General features: G+C 45.0%; 1 protein-coding gene across 1 annotated transcript in view; it reads left to right on the top strand.

Moving 5' to 3' along the window:
- ROR1 (receptor tyrosine kinase like orphan receptor 1) overlaps positions 1–25,449 on the top strand; it is a 395,062-nt gene that overhangs the window by 348,349 nt on the left and 21,264 nt on the right. The window contains exons 5-6 of the mRNA XM_082265154.1: positions 22,802–22,929; positions 24,656–24,973. Of these exons, the coding sequence (XP_082121280.1) occupies positions 22,802–22,929; positions 24,656–24,973 (446 nt within the window). The remainder of the gene's footprint in view (positions 1–22,801; positions 22,930–24,655; positions 24,974–25,449) is intronic.

Raw genomic sequence — 25,449 nt, 5'->3', positions numbered from 1 at the left:
TGCCGCTATGCTGATTTAAAACAGTTCAAGAAAAGAGATTATGGAACAAGAGCTAGCAATCAATTGATTCAACTTTATTGCATTATTGTAGATCTCCGTTTGCCGGGCTCCCCTTCCTGCTAATGACCCGGAAGTGATGTTGTAAAACATTGTTTCTGCTTTCCTGTGTCACTGGCTGGGGAAGAAGCTAATGGAGCAGCATCGGCACTAATGTCTGGTGATCCTACCAGGAAGCTCCTTCCTATTACAGGGTGACCACAGTCCGTCCTTGTCAGGGCCGGTACTAGACTATAGGGCTGCAACTAACAATTCTTTTCATAATTGATTAGTTGGACGATTATTGTTTCGATTGATCGGATAATAACCTTAAAAAACTGAGATGTATAATTTAGTTAATATGTAAAGTATAAAAAAAGACATGCTGTGCAGGATCAAGCATTGATCTCAGCAAGTCACCTCAGGGAGTGATGCCATCAAGAGAGTTTTATAAGATGTTGTAGCTTGTGGGGGTTTTTCATCCCGTGGACAGCTGCAGGAAACCAACAGTAAGAAGAACAAATTGCCAGATGAGAGTCTACTGAAATCTGCTGGTGGGGTGCCACTTAATCATCTTAAAGGGGAATGATTATGTATTTTCAGTTCTTGGTGGCGATATCCCCTTGAGTGGAAGCCTCTAGATCCCTACACTTTGGAAGCAGATGGTCGCTTTTATTCCTATTGTGAATTCTCTCCTACAAGCTGACCTAACGGACTCCAGGGTTATACACTATATGTTTGCATCTCTCCATCATCTGGTAAGAGTCCCTTCTTAACACTGGGTGCATCACGTGTACATTTGAGCACTGTCTGGATCACCGTTTGGGAAGAGGTTACCCTTATCCTTCATCACTCCCCAACCTCACTATATTCTTTGGATTTTCAAGATTTTTGCACAGTCTCATCATTTAGAATATAGACTTTGTGTTTAGCTGGACATCAGCAATCACCATTTTTGTGAATATTTGTGTTCCATAATTTTTTAGCGCACTCTGTAATTGATGTTTTTCATTTGTTACAACCCCTCACATAAAAAAAGACAGGCAATGTATTCTTAACCAATAAAGGACCAGTCATGTATTCATATACAAGTAGTGTCATGACACAACCTGATGGGGATGCACTGTGTATACTGACATGTATGGAGGGTGTACTGAGCTGTATGTGTGCTGCACTGTGTATACTGACATGTATGGACAGTGTACTGAGCTGTATGTGTGCTGCACTGTGTATACTGACATGTATGGACGGTGTACTGAGCTGTATGTGTGCTGCACTGTGTATACTGACATGTATGGACAGTGTACTGAGCTGTATGTGTGCTGCACTGTGTATACTGACATGTATGGACGGTGTACTGAGCTGTATGTGTGCTGCACTGTGTATACTGACATGTATGGATGGTGTACTGAGTTGTATGTGAACTGCACTGTGTATACTGACATGTATGGACAGTGTACTGAGCTGTATGTGTGCTGCACTGTGTATACTGACATGTATGGAGGGTGTACTGAGCTGTATGTGTGCTGCACTGTGTATACTGATATGTATGGATGGCGTACTGAGCTGTGTGTGTGCTGCACTGTGTATAATGACATGTATGAACGGTGTACTGAGCTGTATGTGTGCTGTACTGTGTATACTGACATGTATGGAGGGTGTACTGAGCTGTATGTGTGCTGCACTGTGTATACTGACATGTATGGACGGTGTACTGAGCTGTATGTGTACTGCACTGTGTATAATGACATGTATGAACGGTGTACTGAGCTGTATGTGTGCTGCACTGTGTATACTGACATGTATGGACGGTGTACTGTACAAAAAACAAAGGAACAGAGCGCACACCGCCCTAGTGTAACACCATTTATTTGAAGTTAATAGAAGCCATAAAAACAGGTACTCACAAACAGATAGGAAGTCATGCATGGAAATAAATATCCTCCGATGATGTTTACAGGGCTCTCTCCTCCTAGCCTCGGCGGCTCAGCTGTTCATCCTGCACTAGTCAGTGAGTATCGTACGGCTAAGCCAACCGCCTCGGATTACTCAAGGAGACTCGATGTGGTGAGCCTGCGCACGGTCCAGCCGCCGCCGCACACCCTCCAAGAGCCGGATGCTATAGCCGCTCAGAGAAACTGACAATGCGGTTGAGCAGAGCGAGACTCCCCGATCGGGACCCAGAGCATGACTTGCATGGACGGTGTACTGAACTGTATGTGTGCTGCACTGTGTATACTGAGATGTATGGAGGGTGTACTGAGCTGCATGTGTGCTGCACTATGTATGGAGGATGTACTGAACTGTATGTGTGCTGCACTGTGTATACTGACATGTATGAATGGTGTACTGAGCTGTATGTGTGCTGCACTGTGTATACTGACATGTATGGAGGGTGTACTGGGCTCTATGTGTGCTGCACTGTGTATACTGACATGTATGAATGGTGTACTGAGCTGTATGTGTGCTGCACTGTGTATACTGACATGTATGGACGTTGTACTGAGCTGTATGTGTGCTGCACTGTGTATACTGACATGTAAATAAATAATGCATTCTGTATGCAGGCCAACTAATCAGCTGACTAAGTAATCGATTATGAAAATAGTTGACAACTATTTTCATAATAGATTAGTTGTCGATTAATCGATTCATTGTTTCGGCTCTAATAGACTATTTTGCGCCCTAGGCAAGACCAGCATCTTGTACCCTCCCCCCCCCCCAAAAAAGAAAAAGATAACAGCTTCAAATGCAGCCTATAAATGGATGATTTCTCACCTCCTTGCCAACGTTAGCTCTGTGTGCAGACTGACTGGGTAGCTGGGAGGAAGTGATGTTGCTCATTGGCTGGATACCTCTTCTTCACGGATTGGCTGAAGGTTGCAGGAGACAGTTTTGTCTTCATCTAACATCATCCAATCCTGCAGCAGTATGCAGAATGCCGATGCAGTATGTGGGGAACAGAGCAGGCTTCAGAAATTGTGGGGCCCCTTACACTTACATGTCTTTAGGCCTGGGCCCCCAAGGCCTGACCCTCTTACATCAAAGTTTACCCCTTTCATTAGGGTCCCCAAAATTCCCTCCACCTCACATCAGGGTCCCCAGAGTTATCCCCTCCTTACATCAGGGTCCCAAGATTACCCTCTCCTTAAACAAGGGTCCCCAGAGTTCCCCCTTACATCAGGGTCCCCAGAGTTCACCCTTACAACAGAGACCCCACTTTCATTAGGATCTTAAAGTCCCCCCTTACATCAGGGGCCTCATAGCCCCCTTACATCATGGTCCCCATAGTCGTCCCCCCCTTACATCAGGGTCCCTAGAGTCCTCCTGGCGTGGCTGCACCCTAGGCAGCAGTGCACCCTAGGCGGCTGCCTAGTTCGCCTAGCGGTAACACCGGCCCTGGTCCTTGTCTGCCAACTGTGCTCCTACATCCGATGGAGCATACAAACAACCATTTTCAAGACACATTACACAAGTGCGGTTTTCTGTTGTCCAATTTGGTAGACAAACCTTCACCACTCTATCCAAAATTTCTTTTCGATTAAGAACTACTTTATGAGCACACAGAATGTGTTCTGGAATGCTGGCAGCTCTTTAAGTAGAACATTTGACATTTCTTTCACCCACCCCAGTCACCATTACATCTGATTTGTCTCAGCACCAGTCTGATCTAAATAAATCTGACAACACCCAACTGTAATCAGTGAGATCATTACCACCGCAGGAGCAGGGAGGTCTATAGACTGCATGGAAATCTGCTAATTAGGATATTTATCTACATTAAATCTGACCTCCGGCCTTCCCTCTAGTCTTGCACAGTTCTACCGTCTCCTCTCCTGGACTGAATTGGCTTACTCTGATGTCACTGCACACTGTGAGCTCCTCACCATGTGCAGTAGAAGCTGCAGAAAGTCAAATAGAACAAACCTCATTTCTTCAGTGGTGTACTCTGGTTTGAACTAGATGGACTTTTTTTCAGCCAGACTAACTATGTAACTATGTGTATTCATACCTCCCAACTTTTGAACTTTGCAATGAGGGACATCTGTAAACTTCACCCCTTCCTCTTTAGGCTCCACCTCTTTCTATTAGAGCTCTACCTCTTCAGAGGTGGGGAGAGAGAAAGAGGGGGGGGGGGTTAGAGAGGGGGAGTGAGAGAGGGGGGTGAGAGAGAGAGGTAAGAGAGAAAGAGGGGGTGAGAGAGAGAGGGGGAGTGAGAAAGAGGTAAGAGAGAGAGAGAGGGAGGGGGTGAGAGAGAGAGAGTTAAGAGAAAGAGAGGGGATGAGAGAGAGAGAGGGGGAGTGAGAGAGAGGGGGGGGTAAATGGAAGAGGGGGAGTGAGAGAGAGGGAGGTAAGAGAGAGAGAGGGGGTGAGAGAGAGGGGGGAGTAAGAGAGCTAGATGGGGTGAGAGAGAGGGGGGAAGTGAGATAGAGAGAGAGGGGGGAGTTAAGAGAGAGAGGGGGAGTGAGAGAGAGGAGGAGTGAGATAGAGGTAAGAGAGAGAGGGGGGAGTGAGAGAGGGGGGTAAATGGGAGAGAGGGAGTGAGAGAGAGGGAGGTAAGAGAGAGAGGGGAGTGAGAGAGAGAGGGGGGAGTAAGAGAGAGAGAGGGGGGATGAGAGAGATAGAGGGAGTGAGAGAGAGAGGGGGAATGAAAGAGAGGGGGGGGATGAGAGAGGTAAGAGAGAGGGGGAGTGGGAGAGAGCAGGGGTGAGAGAGAGAGGGGGAGTGAGGGAGAGGGGGGTGAGAGAGGGGGGGAGAGAGAGGGGGGGAGAGAGATGGAGTTTAGAGCAGGGGGAGGGGTGAGAGGGAGGGGAAGAAGAGAAAGAAGGAGGGGGGTTGAGAGGGAGGGGGGGTCTGAGAGAGGGGGGTTCCCTTATCCCCCCCATTACTACACCAGGAGATTCTCCCATCCCCCCCCCCAAAAAAACAAAATCGGACTCTCTCCTTCCCGCAGCCCACTGACTCCTTTTTACTAGCTTTGCTCCCCTGTCACCGAACGGTCAGTCCACGGCCACCCCTGGTGTCACCCCTCTGGCGGGTGTCACCTGGATGCGCACCTGCTTAGCGATCCCACTGCTCGTAGTTTCCCTTCTTCCTGGGGGTGGCACCGCTCCCATAAAAAATGCCGCCCAAGGCAAATGCCTTGTTTGCCTCGTTGTAGATATGCCTTGGCATTTCCTGGATGGTAGGCATCTAGCATCATTTAGCACTTTCCTCCCCAGGATATCCCTAACCCACCCCTTTCTTTCATTAGATTTCAGTTCTTTCAATTATGGAGGCTCAGCATTGCAAATATAGTCGGCCTAGAAACGCCAACTCCAGACTGACATTCACCCATCAAGGCTTTTTACAATTTGCATAACTCCTCCCAAGAGCCTACCAAGGTAGCTCTGGCCCCTCCTCGGTCTCCCCCATTATGGCTCATGCGCAGATGTAACTTCGAGTCCTGGCAGAGCCCACTTGCTCATCTGTGCATGTGATTATTGGCACATGTACAAAGGCAGGGAAGGGTGTGGTATTCCCTAGTTGCAGTCTTTGTACATGCATGGAAAACCGACGCATGCTCAGATGTGCCTCGAGGTTTTCTCTGGACCTGAGCCCTGTGCCACATCTGCGCAGGAGGTGTGGAGGAATTCTCACTTAGGCAAGAATTATGGAAGTCATGGTTTGCAGTACAAATAAATTGCTGTAAAAAGAAAATTTAGTTTGTAAGAGAAGAAGGGGGAGGTGACAGGACAGCACAGTATGCCCTTTAGGGTGAAGGTCTGCTTTAGGCTGGGTTCATACTATTGTGATGTCAGACAGCGCATGCGATTCGCACCGCATTGCTGTGTAAAACACATGCGATCTCTGTGCGATGCAAATTCAGCCATACAGTTTGTATGGCTAAATTTGCATCGCATTCAATCCAAAATGGTGCTGGACCCTTTTTTTTTGGGCCGCACTGGAATCAGATTGCTTGGGTGTTCATACCTAAGCGATAAGATTATTGCACCATTTCACATTTCACACTGTGATCTGCGAACCGATCTGGGGGTGTCATTAACCTTGGATTGACACCTGCAGCGGTTCGCATAGGGCAGTGTGATGCGGGAATCCGCACAGGGATCACTCTGGTTCCTGCATCGCAATAGTGTGAACCCGGGCTAAAAGTATAACTGAAGGCAGTTATAGTTTTGGATAAAGTGGAGAGGGATTAGAACCCCTGTAAGTTTTTATTGCTGTCTGTGCCCCCATTAAGCAGATTATCCCTCTCTCTTTGTTCTGTTTACCATTATCATTGAAAGTGAAAGTAAAATAAATTTTGGGTTGTCCCCAGAAAAATAATAAAAGGGAAATATTCCAATGGGGACAGTAGTTCTGGGGACTTGGGGGTCCCCTAGAGATTCCCTTAATTTGCAGGTATTTCTTCTCACTTCCTGTTTGGCTATGGGACAGGAAGTGAAGGAAAATCTCCGTAATGCGACACAGATGGTAAAAAGAAAAAAAATCTGACAGGGGTTATAACCTTCCCTTGCTCTATCCGAAAAAAAAAAAAAGTTTTGCCTATGATTCTACTTTAAGACTGTTACTGTTATGCTTTCAGGAAGCTATGCACAGCACACTGCTAGCCCTTCCAACCATCCATGAGCTGCCTGCTTTGCATAGAGAAGCAAAGGGACCCTGTGATGATGTCATTGGGTCTTAAATAAGATATGTAATGAAAATGGAAAGTTTTTTTTTTTTTTTGTCGATAGGAGAAAGAACCAGAGAAGGCAAAATATAAGCAGATTTAACTTTGGCTTTCAGTGCTGGTTCACATTGGTGCGATGCGGGAACCCTGTGAATCCACTGCGGGTTCCCGCATCGCACCCGGCTCGCAGGCCAGGCAGTTCACACTGCCATATGCGAACTGCTGGAAGTGTCAATACAAAGTTAATGACACCCCCAGATTAGTTTGTATATCGCAGTGCGAACTGTCAATTCGGACAGGAATCGGATCGCTTAGATGTGAACACCCATGCGATCCGATTCTGGTGCGGACCAAAAAAAAAAAAAAGGTCATGCATAACTTTGGTCCGAATGCGATGCAAATTCAACCATACAATCTGTATGGCTGAATTCGCATTGCACAGACATGGCATGTGATTTGCATAGCAGTGCGGTGCGAATCACATGCGATGCCTGACATCACTATAGTGTGAACCGGCACGAAGACTTGTTATAGCAAGATTTTTTTATATCAATTTCTAATCCCCACTGCATGCATAACAACGTGTAATCTGCTAAAAGCTAAACGACAGCCATTCCAAAAAGAAAAAAAAACGCCCCAGATTATCGACCATGACCAAACACATGTGGATCGTATCTGAGTAATACACGCGGTTAATTTTGGCACACGGCTCTGCGCACGGCTTACGTTTATTTATATTTGCACTTTAGGAGGGTTTAGAGCAAAGCACCTCAGCTGTGAGAACACACCCGGCTAGTTGTATTATTATTAATTGAAGAGATAGCTGTATAAATATGACACCTTTACTGGCTGTGAAACGGCGGGCGCCTCCTCAGCCCCGGGCCTGGTTCGGGTCTGGCGAGCCAGTCAGGATTTCGGAGCGTGCGTTACTCTGCAAGCCTTCCCTATCACAGAAAGCATCATCCCTGATAAGAGCGGCAATTAAAACTGCTGAAAGGAGATGGCTTATCTGTGTTCTGATGCATTCCACATCGGTTTTTAATTTGGTAAGATGTCAGCAATTGCGCGTTGACGTATCATAGAGATAAACAAACAGATAAGACTCATATATCATCTCTGTCTGCTCCAATTAGCAGCAGGGCGAACGGGGACATTGCAGACCCCCGTGTACATTTCACTTCTATGAGGTAACTCTTGAAGTATTGCAGTAATAGATGGGTCTAAATGCTGGAATAGAGGAAAAAAATCGCAGACGCTGCCATACCCCACCAGGGGAGGACGATGCCATATACATGTATCAACAAATTATATAATATGTTTCCAGTAAAAAACGTAAGCTTGTTGTCCATTCTCTAAAAAATTAAATTTCCTTATCTTAAAGCAGGGGTGGGGAACCTTTTTTCTGCCAAGGGCCATTTGGGTATTTATAAAATTATTCGGGGGCCGTACAAAATTATCAATTTAAAAATGTGCCTAGTGTATTTGGTCAAACATTTAATTAATTCACCCCTAATGTGATGGCTGCAACTGCTTCTCTTTGGTGAGGTGTGTGATGTTAGCTGGTATTGATGATGTTGCTACTCGCAACTGGTTTTCCAGGTTTGCGTCGGTCAGTCTGGTGCGCAGTGTGGTGGTAAGTTTTGAAAAGAACTGTTGGCGGGTAATGCTGGTGGGTACAGCTGGCTGGTACTGCTGTGGGTACTACTGGCTTGTACTGTGCTGTGGGTACTGCTGGCTGGCTGGTACTGCTGTTAGTACTGCTGGCTCTGGCTGGTACTGCTGGCTCTGCTGTGTGTGCTGCTGGCAGGAAATGCTGGCTAGCAGCGGCGCCGCGCTGGAGGAAGAGGCGATGTTTCCTGTATTGGTTGCAGGCAGAGTGCATTTGATATCACTCCGCCTGTGAGTCACTCAGACTGTCAGAACAGATCCGGAACTATACAGGAAGCATTGGCTCTGTTCTGACAGATCAGCTGAGAGACACAGACTCAGCTGCACGGGGGGGCGGACCAAATGATTTTGAGGGCCGCATACGGCCCCCGGGCCTTAGGTTCCCCACCCCTGTCTTAAAGGATATCTCCACTTTTATAAACCTTTTTGATATATTAAGTCAGAGCAGGAAAATAAGTAACTTTGTAAATAAAATGTGTTTCCTATTTCGTTTTATCAGTCATAAAGGGTCCAATGGGGCCAGTTGACAATCTTTAAAAAGTTTAGTAGTAGTAGTAGTACTTCCCATCCGAGAACACAGCTAGCAGAGAGCTGGCTGCATTGATAGACAGTGCCTACCCTTGGCTCCAAGTACTTGCCTGAGACAAGCATTGGCAAGAGGAATGCAGAAGGCTAGCTAGGAGGTTGGACAGGGCGCTCCCTCTCCCCCCACGCTCATCCAAGAACACAGCTAGCAAAGAGTTGGCTGCATTGATAGCACACTTGTATAAAGTACTCGAAACCCATACTTGAGTAAAAGTACAAGTGCTCTATCAAAAAGTGACTTGAGTAGAAGTACTAAAGTATTCAACATTTTTTGTACTTAAAGTATTGCAAGAAGTTTTATTTAAAATTTTGCTACTCAAGTACTGAAAGTAAAAGTACCAGTAGTTTTTTAAAAAAAAATTGCTACTCAAGTACTGAAAGTAAAAGTACAAGTACTGTGTTATGTAGTTATTAAAGAAAGAAGTCAAAAGTTTGAACATCATATTGTTTTTTATTACTTCAAATGATTAACCTAAAGGACAATCACAATTCCTTTGGCTGTAACTTTTTGCGAACAAAAACAGATAAAGTATGTCCCTCCCTTTCCCCTTTAAAGCATCCCACCTTCTCTTCCCTGCATGTTTTTTTTTTCTCCACAGCTTATTGGTGCGCAAAATCATATATAAACCAATGTGATATACAACAATATATTCCAATAATGAAATAAAGGAAGAGTGTATGAAATCAAAGTCAATAAAAGGTCCATATATATAATGCCATAATACTATATATATGTGACAAAACAAGATGAATATATTTTCAAAGGTGCAGGAATCAAACAGGTGCTATTCCAAATAATAGGTGCAGACTCCTCCCCCCACCTTGTGGATTTCCCCCTTACCCAGCGGATGAACGTAAGTGCAAAATAATATCCAAATAGACTCTTCCAGTGAAACAAAACTGCAAAACCTGTGCTCTCAACTTCCAGTGAAAAAAGCAAAATCAGCCTCTTACCAGAAAAAAGGTTTATGTACGCTTGTGACTCTCCTTGGTTGGGGGAGGTTTTCTTTCCCCTTAGCAGTAGATATGTAGACCATTTTATTTATACATACAGCAGCATTTATTTTCGTATGCGCTGATTTACACATGACATTATACACATTTTTTTGAACTTCATGAAACCTGCCATCCACTGTTCTGGCAGTGGTAATTTTTATAATTGTAACGAGTAACTATGCAGCACAAAAAAAATATTGGAGTAGAAGTATTGAAATCATCGAAAAAATGTAGTGAAGTAAAAGTGGAAGTAGGAGAAAAAAATTCTGCTCCAGGAAAGTACAGATACCGCCTATCGGTACTTAAGTACAGTATTGAAGTAGTTCTACTTAGTTACTATACATCTCTGATTGATAGACAGCGCTAATCTTTGGCTCCCAGGACTTGCCTGAGACAAGTATTGGCAAGAGGAATGCAGAAGGCTAGCTAGGTGGTGGGACAGGGCTCTCCCTCTTCCCCCACGCTTGTCCAAGAACACAGCTAGCTGAGAGCTGGCTGCATTGATAGACAGTGCCTACCCTTGGCTCCAAGCACTTGCCTGAGACAAGCATTGGCAAGAGGAATGCAGAAGGCTAGCTAGGCGGTTGAACAGGGCGCTCCCTCTTCCCAGATGCTCCTCTAAGAACACAGCTAGCAAAGAGCTGGCTGCATTGATAGACAGCGCCTATCCTTGGCTCCCAGGAATTGCCTGAGACAAGCATTGGCAAGAGGAATGTAGGAAGCTAGCCAGCCGGCAGGACAGGATGCCTTCTATTCCCCCAAGGCTGTTTGACAATGTAGCTATCAAAGAGATTGCTGCCTTGATAGTCAGCACCTATCATTGGCTCCAACACTTGCTCAATGGCCCGTACACCCGATGCGAAAATCAGACTACAGATCATCTGCTAGTCGAATATGGAGAAGTTACTAAAGTTCCGAAAATTTCCATATGACGGGATAAAAATTCAGAAGTGATGTAATGTGTTGTAGTGTAGGGATAGACCGATTATCGGCAAGGCCGATATGCACTTTCCCCGATATATTGGTATTGGCCTCGGAACTGGTCGATATTGCCGATATTTGTGTGACTTCATTCTGCCTTTTTAGGCCGTCTACCTCACCTTGGTCAGCCTCGTCTGGAGTCAGGACTAGTCTCGTGGGAGTGTATCACAGCCATACACCCACCCACAGCAGCCTGGTGCCAGCCAGCCACCCACATCCAAAGGCCCTGTACCAACCAGCCAGCCAGCCAGCCACAGACAGGGTGCCAGATAGACAGCCACCCACAGGCCCTGTACCAGCCAGCCACAGGCCCTGTACCAGACAGCCGCCCACAGACCCTGTACCAGCCATCCACCCACAGCCCCTGTGCTAGCCAGCCACCTACCACAGGGTGCCAGCCAGCCAGCCACCCACCACAGGGTGCCAGCCAGCCAGCCAGCCAGCCAGCCACCCACCACAGGGTGCAAGCCAGCCAATTATCTACCACAGGGTGCCAGCCAGCCACCCACCACAGGGTGCCAGCCAGCCAGCCACCCACCACAGGGTGCCAGCCAGCCAGCCACCCACCACAGGGTGCCAGCCAGCCAACCACCACAGGGTGCCAGCAAGCCAGCCACCCACCACAGGGTGCCAGACAGCCAGCCAGCCACCACAGGGTGCCAGCCACCCACCACATGGTGCCAGCAAGCCAGCCATTAAGCATTAAACAAAAATTAACATGTTCAGTACCAGATTTGTGCAAAAAATTGTCTTTATTTTTAAAAACTTTAAATGTACAAAATATCGGCCCATGTACAAAATATCGGCCCATATCGGCCGATACCGATATGTTGTGACCAAAATATTGGTATCGGCCCTGAAAAAAACCATATCGGTCTATCCCTATTGTAGTGTATTCGTATTGTATTTTTGGACAACAACTGTACTGATTACACGAAAATCGTACCATCTGGTATCGTACAAGAAACATTTTCGTGCTTCTCCAATCGGATAATATCGGATGAACTGTCCTGATCGGCTCTCGAAAGCTCTGTACTAACAATCCGATTATCGTATGATCGCTTTGAAAGCGGTATTTTTCATCTGATTTTCGGATCGTGTTTACAGGCCATAGGACAAGCACTGGCAAGAGGAATGTAAAAGACTAGCTAGATGGTTGGACAGGACACCCCCTCTTCTCCCATGGCTGTCTTAACAATGCAGCTAGCAAAGAGATGGTTATATCTATAGCCAGCACCTATCCTTGGCTCCCATTACTTGCCTGAGACACGCATTGGTAAGAGGAATGTTGAATGCTAGCTAGGTGGTTGTACAGGACACCTCCTCTTCCCCATGGCCGTCCACCAATGTAGCTAGCAAAGAGATGGCTGCATTGATAGCTGGCTCCTATCCTTGGCTCCAAGCACTTGCCTGAGACAAGCATTGGCAAAAGGAATGCAGAAGGCTAGCTAGGTGGTTGAACAGTGCGCCCCCTCTTCCTCCACGCCAATCCAACAATGCAGCTAGCAAAGAGATGGCTATAGCTATAGCCAGCACCTATGCTTGGCTCCCAGTACTTGCCTTAGACAAGCATTGGCAAGAGGAATGTAGAAGGCTAGCTAAGAGGTTGGATAGGATGCATCCTCTTCCCCATAGTCGTCCGACAATGTAGCTAGCAAAGAAATGGCTGCATTAATAGCCGGCGCCTATCCTTGGCTTCAAAACTAGCCTGAGACAGGCATCAGCAAGAGGAAAGCAGAAGGCTAGCTAGGTGGCTGGGCAGGATGCCCCCTCTTCCCCCACCACTGTCCGAGAACACAGCTAACAAAGAGAAGGCTGTATTGATAGCCAGCGCCTATCCTTGGCTACGAGCACTTGCTTGAGACAAGCATTGGCAAGAGGAATGCAAAAGGCTAGCTAGGTGGTTGGACAGGGTGCCCCCTCTTCCCTGATGCCCACCCAACAACTGAGTTAGCAAAGAGACGGCTGTATTGATAGGCAGCACCAATGCTTGGCAAAAGGAATTTAGAAGGCTAGCTACGTGGTTGAACAGGGCGCTTCCTCTTTCCTCACGCCCGTCTGACAGCGAAGCTAGAAAATAATTGGCTGCATTGATAGCCAGCGTCTATCTTTGGCTCCAACACTTGCTTAAAATAAGCAACAGCAGTAGGGGTGCTGAAGGCTAGCTAGGTGGTTAGACAGAACGTCCCCTCTCCCCCCCCCCCCCCCACGCCTGTCCGACAATGCATCTAGCAAAGAGATGGCTGCATTGATATTCAGTGCCTATCCTTGCCTCCAGAACTTACCTGAGACAAGCATTGGCAAAAGGAACGCAGAATAACAGGAGGCTGAAATGCCTAAGTGCTCTGAGCACTTGTGTTTTACCGTCTCCGGCAAGAGCAATGCAGACGTTGCATGCCAGCCTTCTATCCCTCTGCATTCCTCTTGCCGATACTTGTCTCAGGCAAGTGCTTGGAACAAACAATAGTCTATAGATGCAGCAATCTTTTTGCTAGCTGCATTGTCGGACGACCTTGGGGAAAGAGGGGCGCTTCATTCAACCATCTAGCCAGCCTTCCACAACATGTACAAAGATAAAAAATAAACCCACCCAGTTTCAGATTCGGCAAAATTCATGAGCGTTTTGCTAATGCTAAAAAGCAGCATGTTTTGCCTTCGGGTCGGAAACGCACGTGCTGGCCAGGACATATGCAGGTCGGGACATGCTTCTGACCTGCACATATGTGAACCTAGCCTTAGGGTGAAGGTCTGCTTTAAAATATATCTAAACCTAAAAAATGTATAAATTGCAGCTTTCTAGTCCTTGGTGTGGTGGCTGCATTCATTTTCTTTTCAATTTATTTCAAGCTTCTTTTGCTTTATTTTCACCTGTTAATCCTGCAAATAACACACTTCCTGTCCCTGAGTGGCTACATCATGCCTCCACTGCATCTATGGAGGGAGCCATGGTTGTCACCCAAGGCTGCTCTCTTGATACAGGCCATGAACATCTTGGTATTTCTTCATCTCCATTATATGGGAGGCAGAGCGATTGGTAGTTTACAGAAGAATATTCTTCTGTGCAGCACACAAGAAGTGCCAAGGACATGACATTTCTGGCAGGATCAACAGGTATTTCCTATTTTTGCTGAAAATGTTCTTAACTTAAAAAAAATAAAGGAAAACTGATGCAGCCACCACATCTATAGGCTGTAAGATGCAATGTATTATATTTTTGTTCTTGGTTTTTGTTTTCCTTTAAGGTTCAACTTTTTTTTTTGTAGTCACATGTTGGTGCATTTGCCATGCAGAGGGCGAGTGGCGTGTTTTCCTGCTTTCTTCAGCTAGACTAATTAATCCCATGACCTCACCACTGTGAATCTGTACATCCTGAACGCTGACCTCACTCGCTGAGCAGTGCCAGCACTCCGTGCCGGTGCCAGTGGGTAGTATTATCTCACCTTAAATAGCTTTTCATTGCAGGTCTTCAGCAATAAATGTTTTATTTATGTTTAATGTACTATAGGTGACTCCCTATTTGGTAAAAATGTCCTTTTTTGTGATTTCTTTAAACATTTTCTTTGTAGACAACCAGATCATGGAGGGTTAGCTATAAGGCAACGGGGGGGGGGGGGGGGGAGGGGGTTTGGCAACCGGGGCGATGTGTGGGTGCCTGGTAACCGGGTTGGGTGATAAATGGTTGCTAGAGAAATGATGTATGTGGTTACTAGTCAGCCAGTGTATATATGTGGTTACCTGGCAACATCCACACCTCTCAACATTCCTAATTTATAGGGAGTGATCATGGGTGGGGATTGATTTATCCAATATGCATGTGAAGACTTACAAAATAGGGCCCTGTGCTGCACAGAAGAAAATTTGGGGTCAATTAAAGGTATATAGAGGCATCTTTGGTTATAGAAGGTTTGCTAATGTGACCCAGTGTTTTATTTTGAGGTCAGGTTCACATATATGCAAATTTAATCTGGGTTTCTCCGCATTCGCATGACAGGTGAGTGTGACCGGCTCTCTTTTTAAGTAAACTTTTCAATATAAAAAAAATAGGGATGTTTAGTTCACACATATTGCAATACATGTTTAAGCTGGCCAACTACATACAAAGTAATCCCTCTCAGGCCAATCCTACTCTGCTCTGCCACTGCAAAAGCTACTGTGGAGACAATGCCAACCTGGGGTAACAGACACAAAATGGGGAGAGCTACACGGTCTAGGTCTGGCCACTGACCTGCAATACAGAAACAAGATATACCTGTGCTCAGATCCCAATAGCTTATACATGCATATAAACTACCGGGTGCTAAAGGGGCGTGACCACACATTAGCGTATTTGTAAAGCCACTTTTTTTGACTCTATAGTTTCCTCTGTTAGATACCATGATGCTCCCCAGTGTATGTGATTTATAAAAATATGCTACCTAATATCTTATTTTCGAGCGCCGCTCAGCACTTACCTGACTGCCCGTTGGTCTCCTCTCCCAATCTGATCTGCAGGGGGAGGGGATGGGTGTAGGGATGTCACCTGTCTGGATTCACGTGGACAGTCAGGGTTTTGAATCATGTGTCCAGGTTTCAGTCCACCCGAAACCCGGACACATTATTCAGACAGGAATGTGGCTCTGAACAGGGCTTGACAGGAGGGTAAGGAGGCACTATGTGCGCCATATTACTATTCTCTTTGGAGTGCCCATAGGTGTCCCAGGTCTGTTACAATCCTATAGTGTATATTTAAAAAAAAAAAAATTGACTGTGCGCCACTAAAGTGTTCGGGTTTGGCTTGAAAAAGTGGCAAATCTAACAGGGTATCCCTCGCTGACGTCAGCCATGAGGAGAGGAGGAGACCAGCGGGCAGTCACGTATATATATATATATATATATATATATATATATATATATACACACACAATATATATATATGCAGTTGCCATGCAACTAATGCAGGATATATGTGTGGTTGCCAGGAGGCTTGGTTCTGTAACAGTGCTAGTTCGCCTATCCCAGTGGTTGCCAAGCAACCAGGTTATGTGGCATTCATTGCTAGGCAACTAGTGTCTAAAAATGGTTGCCAGGCAAGAGGTATGAATGGGTTTCTCTAGGTAGCAATGAATATGAAGTTGCCAGGCAACAGATATATCTATGCAGTTGCCATGCAGCTAATGCAGGATGTATTTGTGGTTGCCAGGGGGCTGGGTTCTGTGACATTGCTAGTTAGCTGATCTATGTGGTTACTAGGCAACCAGGTTATGTGGCATTCATTGCTAGGCAACTAGTCTTAGAGTAGTTGCTAGGCAAACAAATCTAAGGGTGGTTGCCAAGCAAGAGGTATGCATGAGTTTGTTCTAGACAGCTGTGGATATGAAGTTGCCAGGCAACACATATGTATATATGCAGTTGCTATGCAACCAATGCAGGGTGTATGTGTGGTTGCCAGGGAGCAGGGTTCTGTCACATTGATAGGCAGCTGATCTAAGTGTGGTTGCCAGGCAACTGGTATGAATGGGGTTTCACATAGTAGGTAGGTATGTGCATTGACCTGCAAGGAAACTGATATGGAAACTGGTGTGGATGGCAAGCTGTTGATATAGATGTGGTTTCTAGGCAGCTAGTGCTAGTTTATAAGGTAATCTCTGTGCCAGAAAATGCTGGCGAGGCGTGGATGTTTGGTCACTTGTTCGATAAATTTAACAAAATATCACTAGATGATGGCAGATGACTAGGCATGTTTTCATTCTGGGGATTCCAAGGATGAATGTGTGCAGTACGTAAGTTGCACATGAGCCCCAATTGGGAGGGGACCCTCTGTGCATTCATTGGGAATTACATTTCACTGCTGTACTTTGAGCTGCCGCTATAGCTGTCACCTGCGGCTGCAGCAAAAAGGGATACGCACATGTAGGCACTGCACCCACCCTCTGGACTACAAACAAGTATTATTATTTATTATTATTATTATTATACAGGATTTAATAGTGCCAACAGTTTGCGCAGCGCTTCACATCGTGATTATGCACATATTATGTACACACATGGGCCAGGCTTTTCCTCACTGATCCCCACAAACAATTCCACATAATAAAGGTATTTAAAAAACCTAGTAAAACTAAGTAATAGCCTCAAGGAATGAAGGGAACCGGTGTTTATTGGATGCAAATCATTGGCTGGTGCTGATTGCTCACATGAGTGGGTACGTGCAATCAGTACCTCTGACCAAGCCTGGACACAGATGGTTTGTGTCCGGAGTCCCCGGCTATGGCCACATACACACTGGATGCTGCTGTAGAGTAAGATAACATAGAGCAGGGGTCTCCAAGCTTTCTAAACAAAGGGACAATTTACTGTACTTCAGACTTTAGGGGGCCAGACTGTTAGTGGGAGTAAGCAATGGCCCATATTTGGTGTTATTGGGAGTAAAGGTACCCCATCGTTGGTGTGTTTGTCAGGAAAGGTGCCTCATCATTGGTATGATTGGTGTGATTTGGAGGAAAGGTGCCCCATCGTTGGTGTGATTGGGAGGAAAGGTGCCCCATCGTTGGTGTGATTGGAAGGAATTGTGCCCCGTCGTTGGTGTGATTTGGAGGAAAGGTGCCCCATCGTTGGTGTGATTGGAAGGAATGGTGCCCCGTCGTTGGTGTGATTGGAAGGAATGGTGCCCCATCGTTGGTGTGATTGGAAGGAATGGTGCCTATTGTTGGTGTGATTGAGAGGAATGGTGCCACATTATTGGTGTCATTGGGAGGAATGGTGCCACATTATTGGTGTCATTGGGAGGAATGGAGCGTTATAAAAATTAAACAGCATGGGGGTACTGCCAACAAACGTGACCCATTTAATTTACATTGCACATGGTTGCGCCATGGTGAGTTAACATTGTGAGTATTTAGGCAGGCAGTGAGGAGACAACATATCGCCCCCTCACTGCCTGTCAAATGCCTCTGAAAAGCGATCTACCAGGGAAGAACTCCCGCACATAAGCACCTGCCCTACATCGGAACATCAGGCTAACCTATTAAAATCGCTTTAATCGTTTTTCTGCCGGGAGTGTCCCGGATGGGAAGGTTCTCCACCTCTCTTCACTCTGGAATAATGAGAAATCTCTCCAAAAGAAAACACAACCCAGTCAAACAACACCCAATAATTGGATCTTGGCGGATTGCGCCATCCAACCACGTTGTAAAGGACATATCTTTCCAGCATCCATTTATTTGTCACCATGGGAGCTTACTGATCACAGGGAAGTAGGTGGGTGGTGAGCTTCCTCATCAGAGTACCCCAGTATGTCAGGGTGCCTCCTACATGAGAGTTCCCCATCAGAATTACCTTGTACATGAGCGTCCCCATCAGAGTTACCTCTTACATGAGAGTCCCCTTCAGAATTACCACTTACATGAGAGCCACCATCAGAATTACCTCTTACATGAGAGCCCCCATCAGAGTTACCTCTTACATGAGAGCCCCAATCAGAGTTACCTCTTACATGAGAGTCCCCATCAGAACTACCTCTTAAATGAGAGCCCCCATCAGAATTACCACTTACATGAGAGCCACCATCAGAATTACCTCTTACATGAGATTTTCCATCAGAATTACCACTTACATGAGAGCCCCCATCAGAGTTACCTCTTACATGAGAGCCCCAATCAGAATTACCTCTTACATGAGAGTCCCCATCAGAACTACCTCTTAAATGAGAGCCCCCATCAGAATTACCACTTACATGAGAGCCACCATCAGAATTACCTCTTACATGAGATTTTCCATCAGAATTACCACTTACATGAGAGCCCCCATCAGAGTTACCTCTTACATGAGAGTCCCCGTCATAATTATCACTTACATGATAGCCCCCATAAGAACTACCTCTTAAATGAGAGCCCCCATCAGAGTTACCTCTTACATGAGAGCCCCCCTAAGAATTACCTCTTACATGAGAGTCCCTATCAGAGTTCTCCCTTACATGAGAGGCCCCATTAGAGTCTCCCCTTACATCACAGTCCCCCCTAACATCAGAGCTCTTCTTATATCAGAGTCCCTCAAGATTTCAGAGTCCCCCTTTACATGAGAGTCCCCATCAGAGGTCCCCCCACTCCCATATCAGAGCCCTACTTATATCAGAGTTCTCTAATATGTCAGAGTGCCTCTTACATGAGAGTCCCTCTTACATGACAGTCCCCTTCAGAGTCACCTCCTAGACAAGTGTCCTCCGAGTTCCCCCTTACATAAGAGTCCACATCAGAGCCCCCTCCTCCCCCCACATCAGAGTCCACCTACTCCAGAAACTTACTGCATGGCTTGTAGCCTGTAGACCTAGCTGCGGGGCGTATAAAATCTTGCAGTGTCTCATTTGGCCTACAGGATGTAGTTTGGAGACCCCTGCCCTAATGCAATTAGATGTTCCCTGGATCAGCAATCTCTGAGCCCTTTGTAGGGGCAGAATTTCATAAGAAGCAAAATTCAACACTCTGAGTTGTCAGTAAAAGCAAGGGAAGGCTGGCAGCTGGGTTTGCTCCTCACACTTGTATATTAATTCCTCTATTTGGCCGAATCCTTAGAAGTATTGACCATCATCCATTACTCTTCCCATCCCAGTATGGATGTTGTCCAGGGGGGCTGGATGAGGTTTTACTGTTTGGCCAGGACCCATCTAAACTGGAAAATCTGCAGTCACATCACAAGGCACTCTTGCAGTTGTACAACATAATAAATCGGGGCATTCGGAATGCAGTTGGCATCTTCTGAATGATCTTTTTTTATTCCGTATTAGTAAGTGTTGTTATCGAGTGCAGTTTAGAATTTTGTGCTTACCTGCTCCATGTCATCTCGTTTCTGTCCACCCATATTTATAATATAATTATAATATTTATGTTATGTGTGATCATTTGTAGCACCATTCCTTCAACTGGATTAATAAAGAGAAGCACTCAAGTGGAACTTTTGGCAAATATAAAAAAGACTATAGTCTAGTTATATACGTATTAATATACTCTCACTAAAGAGGCCCTGTTCCAGAATATTTATTTCAGCAACAATTTTCCCATAAGATTATATGTGCTATGACAGTGCTGGGACTTGCCACTGTGAAAAAAGATTGGGGGGCTCCGGAATAGCTGTTCTAAGTGGAGCAAATTGGTCTTTCAGTTTTATCTGTGTTTTAGAACTTCTGGATTTGGGTCCTGGAGTCCAGAGACTTCGAAGAGCTTTGAGAGGGAAGAAGCCTCCAGTGTTAACTTCGTCGACTAAAACATTTTCGTCATAACTTTCAATTTTCCAGTGACAAAAATTACCCTACATTTTCGTCAAAACTATGATAAAAATGAATTCCATTTTCGTCAATGATTGAAAAAGTTTACCCATGTGAACTTCTGGTTTCCTCGGAGCTCTGCCTTTAAAGCCTGTGAGTGTTTTCCCTCCCAGCAAGCAAGGTAGCGACCGCAGCGTGCTTAGTGGTGTGGTGTGCTTAGCACTGTGCAGCATTACAGACCGTCCAGAGCACTGTGCTTTACAGACCTTATCAGACCACCGTCCAGAGCAGTGTGCATCACAGACCTCCTCAGACTTTCCAGAGCACTGTGCAGCATTACAGGCCTCCTCAGACCATTCAGAGCACTGTGCAGCATTACAGGCCTCCTCAGACCATTCAGAGCACTGTGCAGCATTACAGGCCTCCTCAGACCATTCAGAGCACTGTGCAGCATTACAGGCCTCCTCAGATTGTCCAGAGCACTGTGTGCATAACAGGCCTCTTCAGACCACCGTCCAGAGCACTGACTGGATTACAGGCCTCCTCGGACCTCCATGCAGAGCACTATGTGCATTGCAGGCCTCCTCAGACCATTACCCAGGAGCACTGTGCAGCATTACAGGCCTCCTCAGACCGTCCAGAGCGTTTTGTTTGTTCAAACCTTAATACCATAAATAATAATATGTTATTAGATTTTTCCTCCAGGAGTATATAATGAGTTTGGCAATTCTAGAGAAATGCCTTAAATAATGCATTACAATTTTACTAAACCCATTAGAGTTTAGTCAACTAAAATGTAATGCAGATATGACTAAAACTAAAACAACTGCAGATTACTAAAATTGGACTACAACGAAAATGGCATTTTAGTCAAAAGACTATGACTAAAACTAAATTGAAATTTGATGCCAAAATTAACACTGAAAGCCTCTTAACTCTTGGTCCTGGTTTTACTGGAGATCAACAGGCTGAGTATGCAGGTATGCACACTGCACAGCCTTTATAATCAAGGGCTTGACAGTAGTTCAAGGCTTCACGCTGGAGACAGGAGACCAGGCCTTGGGCCAGAGCAGCAGGGCGCTGCAAGAGAGAGAGAGAGCAGAGAGAAGTGCAGAAAGATAGGACCAGACCAATTGCTTAGACCTGAGTTCCGAGCAGCGGTACTACAAGAGGAAGTCAGAAGGTTTAATGTAAATTTTCTTGGTGATTGAAATGATGGTGGAAACCCCTGTGAGGGCGACTATTTTCCTGGAACTTTCCTTATTAAATAAAAGTGGGCCAACAAGCCCTAATAACAGTATTTGCTGTCCAGACTGGAGTCATTGGGAGGCACTACGCTTGAATAACTCTATAGTATTCCCCTTTGCTCCTCTCTCAGCTGCTATCTATAAGGTTATGTGGGGAGGTGAGCGGAGGAGCTGGCCCAGCACAAACAGTAATTGGACAATTCCAGAAGATTAAAGGAGCTATGAGGTGCAAGGAGGAAGGAGGCTGTGCTGGGGAATTGACTTCCTGGAGTAGTCCTATTTTCTAGCAAGTACATTGGGACATTGCATATAAATAAAAATGTATGGATACGAGTACTTATAATCTAGTACTGCAGTACAAATTTTTTTTTTTTAATGGGAGGTCATAGCTCTACTTTAATGTTAACGGTTTAAGAAGGCTGGGAGGATCAGATAATATTCTAGCCATGCCTTACACACCTGCTGAAATGTGATATCAGGCAGGGGAGGACTGGGCTAGGGGGCAGGGGGACCAATGCCCCCTGGGCCTCTCTGATGCCCTGTAAAAAGGCTGCACTGCTTCTGCTACAGACATGCCTAAAGGATTCCTGGTGAAGAGAAGTAAAAAGTCCCTGCCGCTGACCTACTAAGTGCAGGTGGAAGACAAGGACAGAGTGCAGGCCTCCAGCCTGGATGTGTCTGAGCAGAGGCCGGTTTAATGCCCCACTGTAGACTCTCCTCACCAAGCCAGCCCCAACCAAGCTGTCCCAGCTCCCTCCAACTGCCCCCTGCTGGCCAGGTCGGGAACCGGGATTCAGCCAGTGATTAGAGAGTACCGGGAGCGGAGCTTCAGCCTGGAATGAGGGTCAGGAGGAAGCTAGGAAGAGAAAGAGTTGGAGGGGGGCCGATTCGCTGCACCATGGGCCTCTACCTTGTCCCCTGGGCTGAAAGTTGTCAGTCTGCTATCAGGTGGACTGTTAAAATACACACGCTGACCGCTAAAATGAGATTGACATAAAACCGTATTTGATGTCTCTTCAGCCACTGGAAGCTTTTAAAAATCTATAATATTATGTTTGTTATTAGGTTGGAAAGGGTATAAAATGATGGTTGTTATATGATGACGGAATGGTATATTCTGCTGCGCTGGTACGCTTTGGGGTGCTTTACTCTTGGCATAGTGAAGCTGCGTCACATCTAGCCGTGAAAAATAAAACAATTTTTCTATACGATGTATATTTTCATTGCACGTCAGTTTTTGCATTAGTAGATCCCTGAGAACGCTGTTTTCTTCCTTATTAAATCCATCTCATTGTTTTGCTGCCTCGTGTCTATTTGTCCTGTTTTGTGCTGCCTCCTACTGGCTGACTTGCAGTCCGCTCACCTTGTATTTGGTTTCAGGGATGAATTTGAGGAGGACGGTTACTGCCAACCGTACCGAGGCATCGCCTGCGCCCGCTTCATTGGGAACCGCACCATTTACATGGAGTCTTTGCACATGCAGGGGGAGATAGAGAACCAAATTACAGGTGCGTCATATTCTCCACATTGTCTAGTCAGCAATCTTGATGCTCATTGGTCTCTCTTATTATTTTTATCATTATTATGATTATTAATAGTAATATAACATTATTTGATTTTTATAGCACCAACAGCTTGCACAGAACTTGCAAAATGTTTTATTAGTTATTATTTAATGGCTTAATCTACTTAGACATATACAGTATTTAATAATCTAGTTCCTCCTGTTTTGAACTGTATTGTAACTGTATTGTCTTCCCTCACATTGTAAAGCGCTACGCAAACTGTTGGTGCTATATAAATCCTGTATAATAATAATAATAATATATAATAATAATTTAATTAATAATATTTAATAATATCTAATAACACATTGGGGGAGATTTACTAAAACTGGAGCACCCAGAATCTGATGCAGCTGTGCATGGTAGCCAATCAGTTTCTAGCTTCAGCTTCTTCAGTTAAGCTTTGACAATAAAGCCTGGAAGCTGATTGGATTCTATGCAGAGCTGCACCAGATTTTGCACTGTTTTAGTAAATCTCACCCAATTACTTTTAATTTCTGTACTATTATTACATTTAGTGTACTTTGTTGTATCATTTACTTCAAACTCTGCATTTTTTCCAACCTATAGTTGCAATTGTGTTATTGTTTACAGTTTGATGCTTTGAGAGCCGGTTCACACTAGCGAGATGCGGGAACCAGTAAAATTCCATTAATCCTGTGTTCCTGCAAAGCAGTGACATGGATCCATGCCTTCCCCTAGTAAAAGCACCTCCCACACTGTACACATACACTAGCTAGGCACAAAGTTAACCCTTTGATCGCCCCAGATGTAAACCTCTTCCCAGGCAGTGTCATTAGTACAGTGATAGTGTGTCAAAAGTGTCAGTGTCCAAATTGTCTGCCGCAATATTGCAGTCCCGCTAAAGGTCGCTGATCGCTGCCATTATTAGTAAAAAAAAATAAAAATATTTAAAATATCCCATACATTGTAGACTCTATAACTTTTGCACAATATACGCTTATTTGAATTTTTTTTTACCAAAAATATGTAGCAGAATACACATTGGCCTAAATTCGTGAAGAAATTAGATGTTTTAAATTTTTTTTATTGGATGTGTTTTATAGCAGAAAGTAAAAAATATAGGTTTTTTTTTTTTCGAAATTGTCGGTCTTTTTTTGTTTATAGCGCAAAAAAAAAACAAAAAAAAAACCGCAGAGGTGATCAATTGCCACCAAAAGAAAGCTCTATTTGCAGGAAAAAAATAATATATCTTGTATTTGGGTACAGTGTCGCACGCCCGTGCAATTGTCAGTTAAAGCAATGCAGTGCCATATGGCAAAAAATGGCCTTATCTTGAAGGGGAAGGGGGGGGGGTAAACCTTCCGGAGGGCAAGTGGTTAAACTTTGAACATGTTTTCTACACAAAGTTCTGCTTTAAAACAGCTAAACAGAACTTTGTGTAGAAATCTGAAATTTACTGGCTGGTATGATTTACGTGATGAAAAGACTGCAAATATTAGCTAATTAATTTACCTGCCTACTTTTACATTTATAAAGATTTTACACTGAGCTGTGAGTAAGTATAGTTGACTTAAGTTCCTCTTTAAACTGAAAGTTTAATTTCAGTTTTTTGTTGTTTTTTTTTTTTTTTTACTGTCCTAACCATTAAAAAAAATATACGTACAAAATGCTACACACTTTCTTTAAATGTTCTCTCTTTTTTCAGCTGCCTTCACAATGATTGGAACCTCCAACCACCTGTCAGACAAATGTTCCGAGTTCGCCATTCCATCCCTTTGCCACTACGCCTTTCCCTACTGCTCCGAGACCTCGTCCTCCCCCAAGCCACGGGACCTGTGCCGGGATGAGTGTGAGATCCTGGAGAACGTCCTGTGCCAAGCTGAGTATATCTTTGCCAGGTCCAACCCCATGATACTAATGAGACTGAAGCTGCCGAACTGCGAGGACCTTCCACAGCCAGACAGCCCTGAGGCCAGTAACTGCATCCGCATTGGAATACCAATGGCCGACCCCATTAATAAGAGTAAGTGCAGGGTGGCAGTGAGGAGCTCAGTCATTACTCACTCTGTCAGTTCATGTTATCATTCTCCTTTCTCTCTGTCCCACTAAAAATTGCATTGGATTTTGACTTGAAGATGAATTCCAGGTATGGTATATTTTTACACTGGTCCTGTTTTGAACAAAATTATAAACGCAACTTTTTTGTTTTTTTCCCCATTTTTCATGAGCAGAACTCAAAGATCTAAGACTTTCTATGTACACAAAAGGCCTATTTCTTTCAAATATTGTTCACAAATCTGGCTAAATCTGTGTTAGTGAGCACTTCTCCTTTGCCGAGATAATCCATCCACCTCACAGGTGTGGCATATCAAGATTATGATTAGACAGCATGATTATTGCACAGGTGTGCCTTAGGCTGGCCACAATAAAAGGCCACTCTAAAGTGTGCAGTTTTATCACACAGCACAATGTCACAGATGTCACAAGTTTTGAGGGAGT

The sequence above is a fragment of the Pelophylax lessonae genome (assembly GCF_965119305.1).
Source record: "Pelophylax lessonae genome assembly, chromosome: 8".
Taxonomy (NCBI): Eukaryota; Metazoa; Chordata; class Amphibia; order Anura; family Ranidae; genus Pelophylax; species Pelophylax lessonae.
Note: the sequence above shows the minus strand (reverse complement) of the source record. Positions and strands in the feature narration are given on the sequence as shown.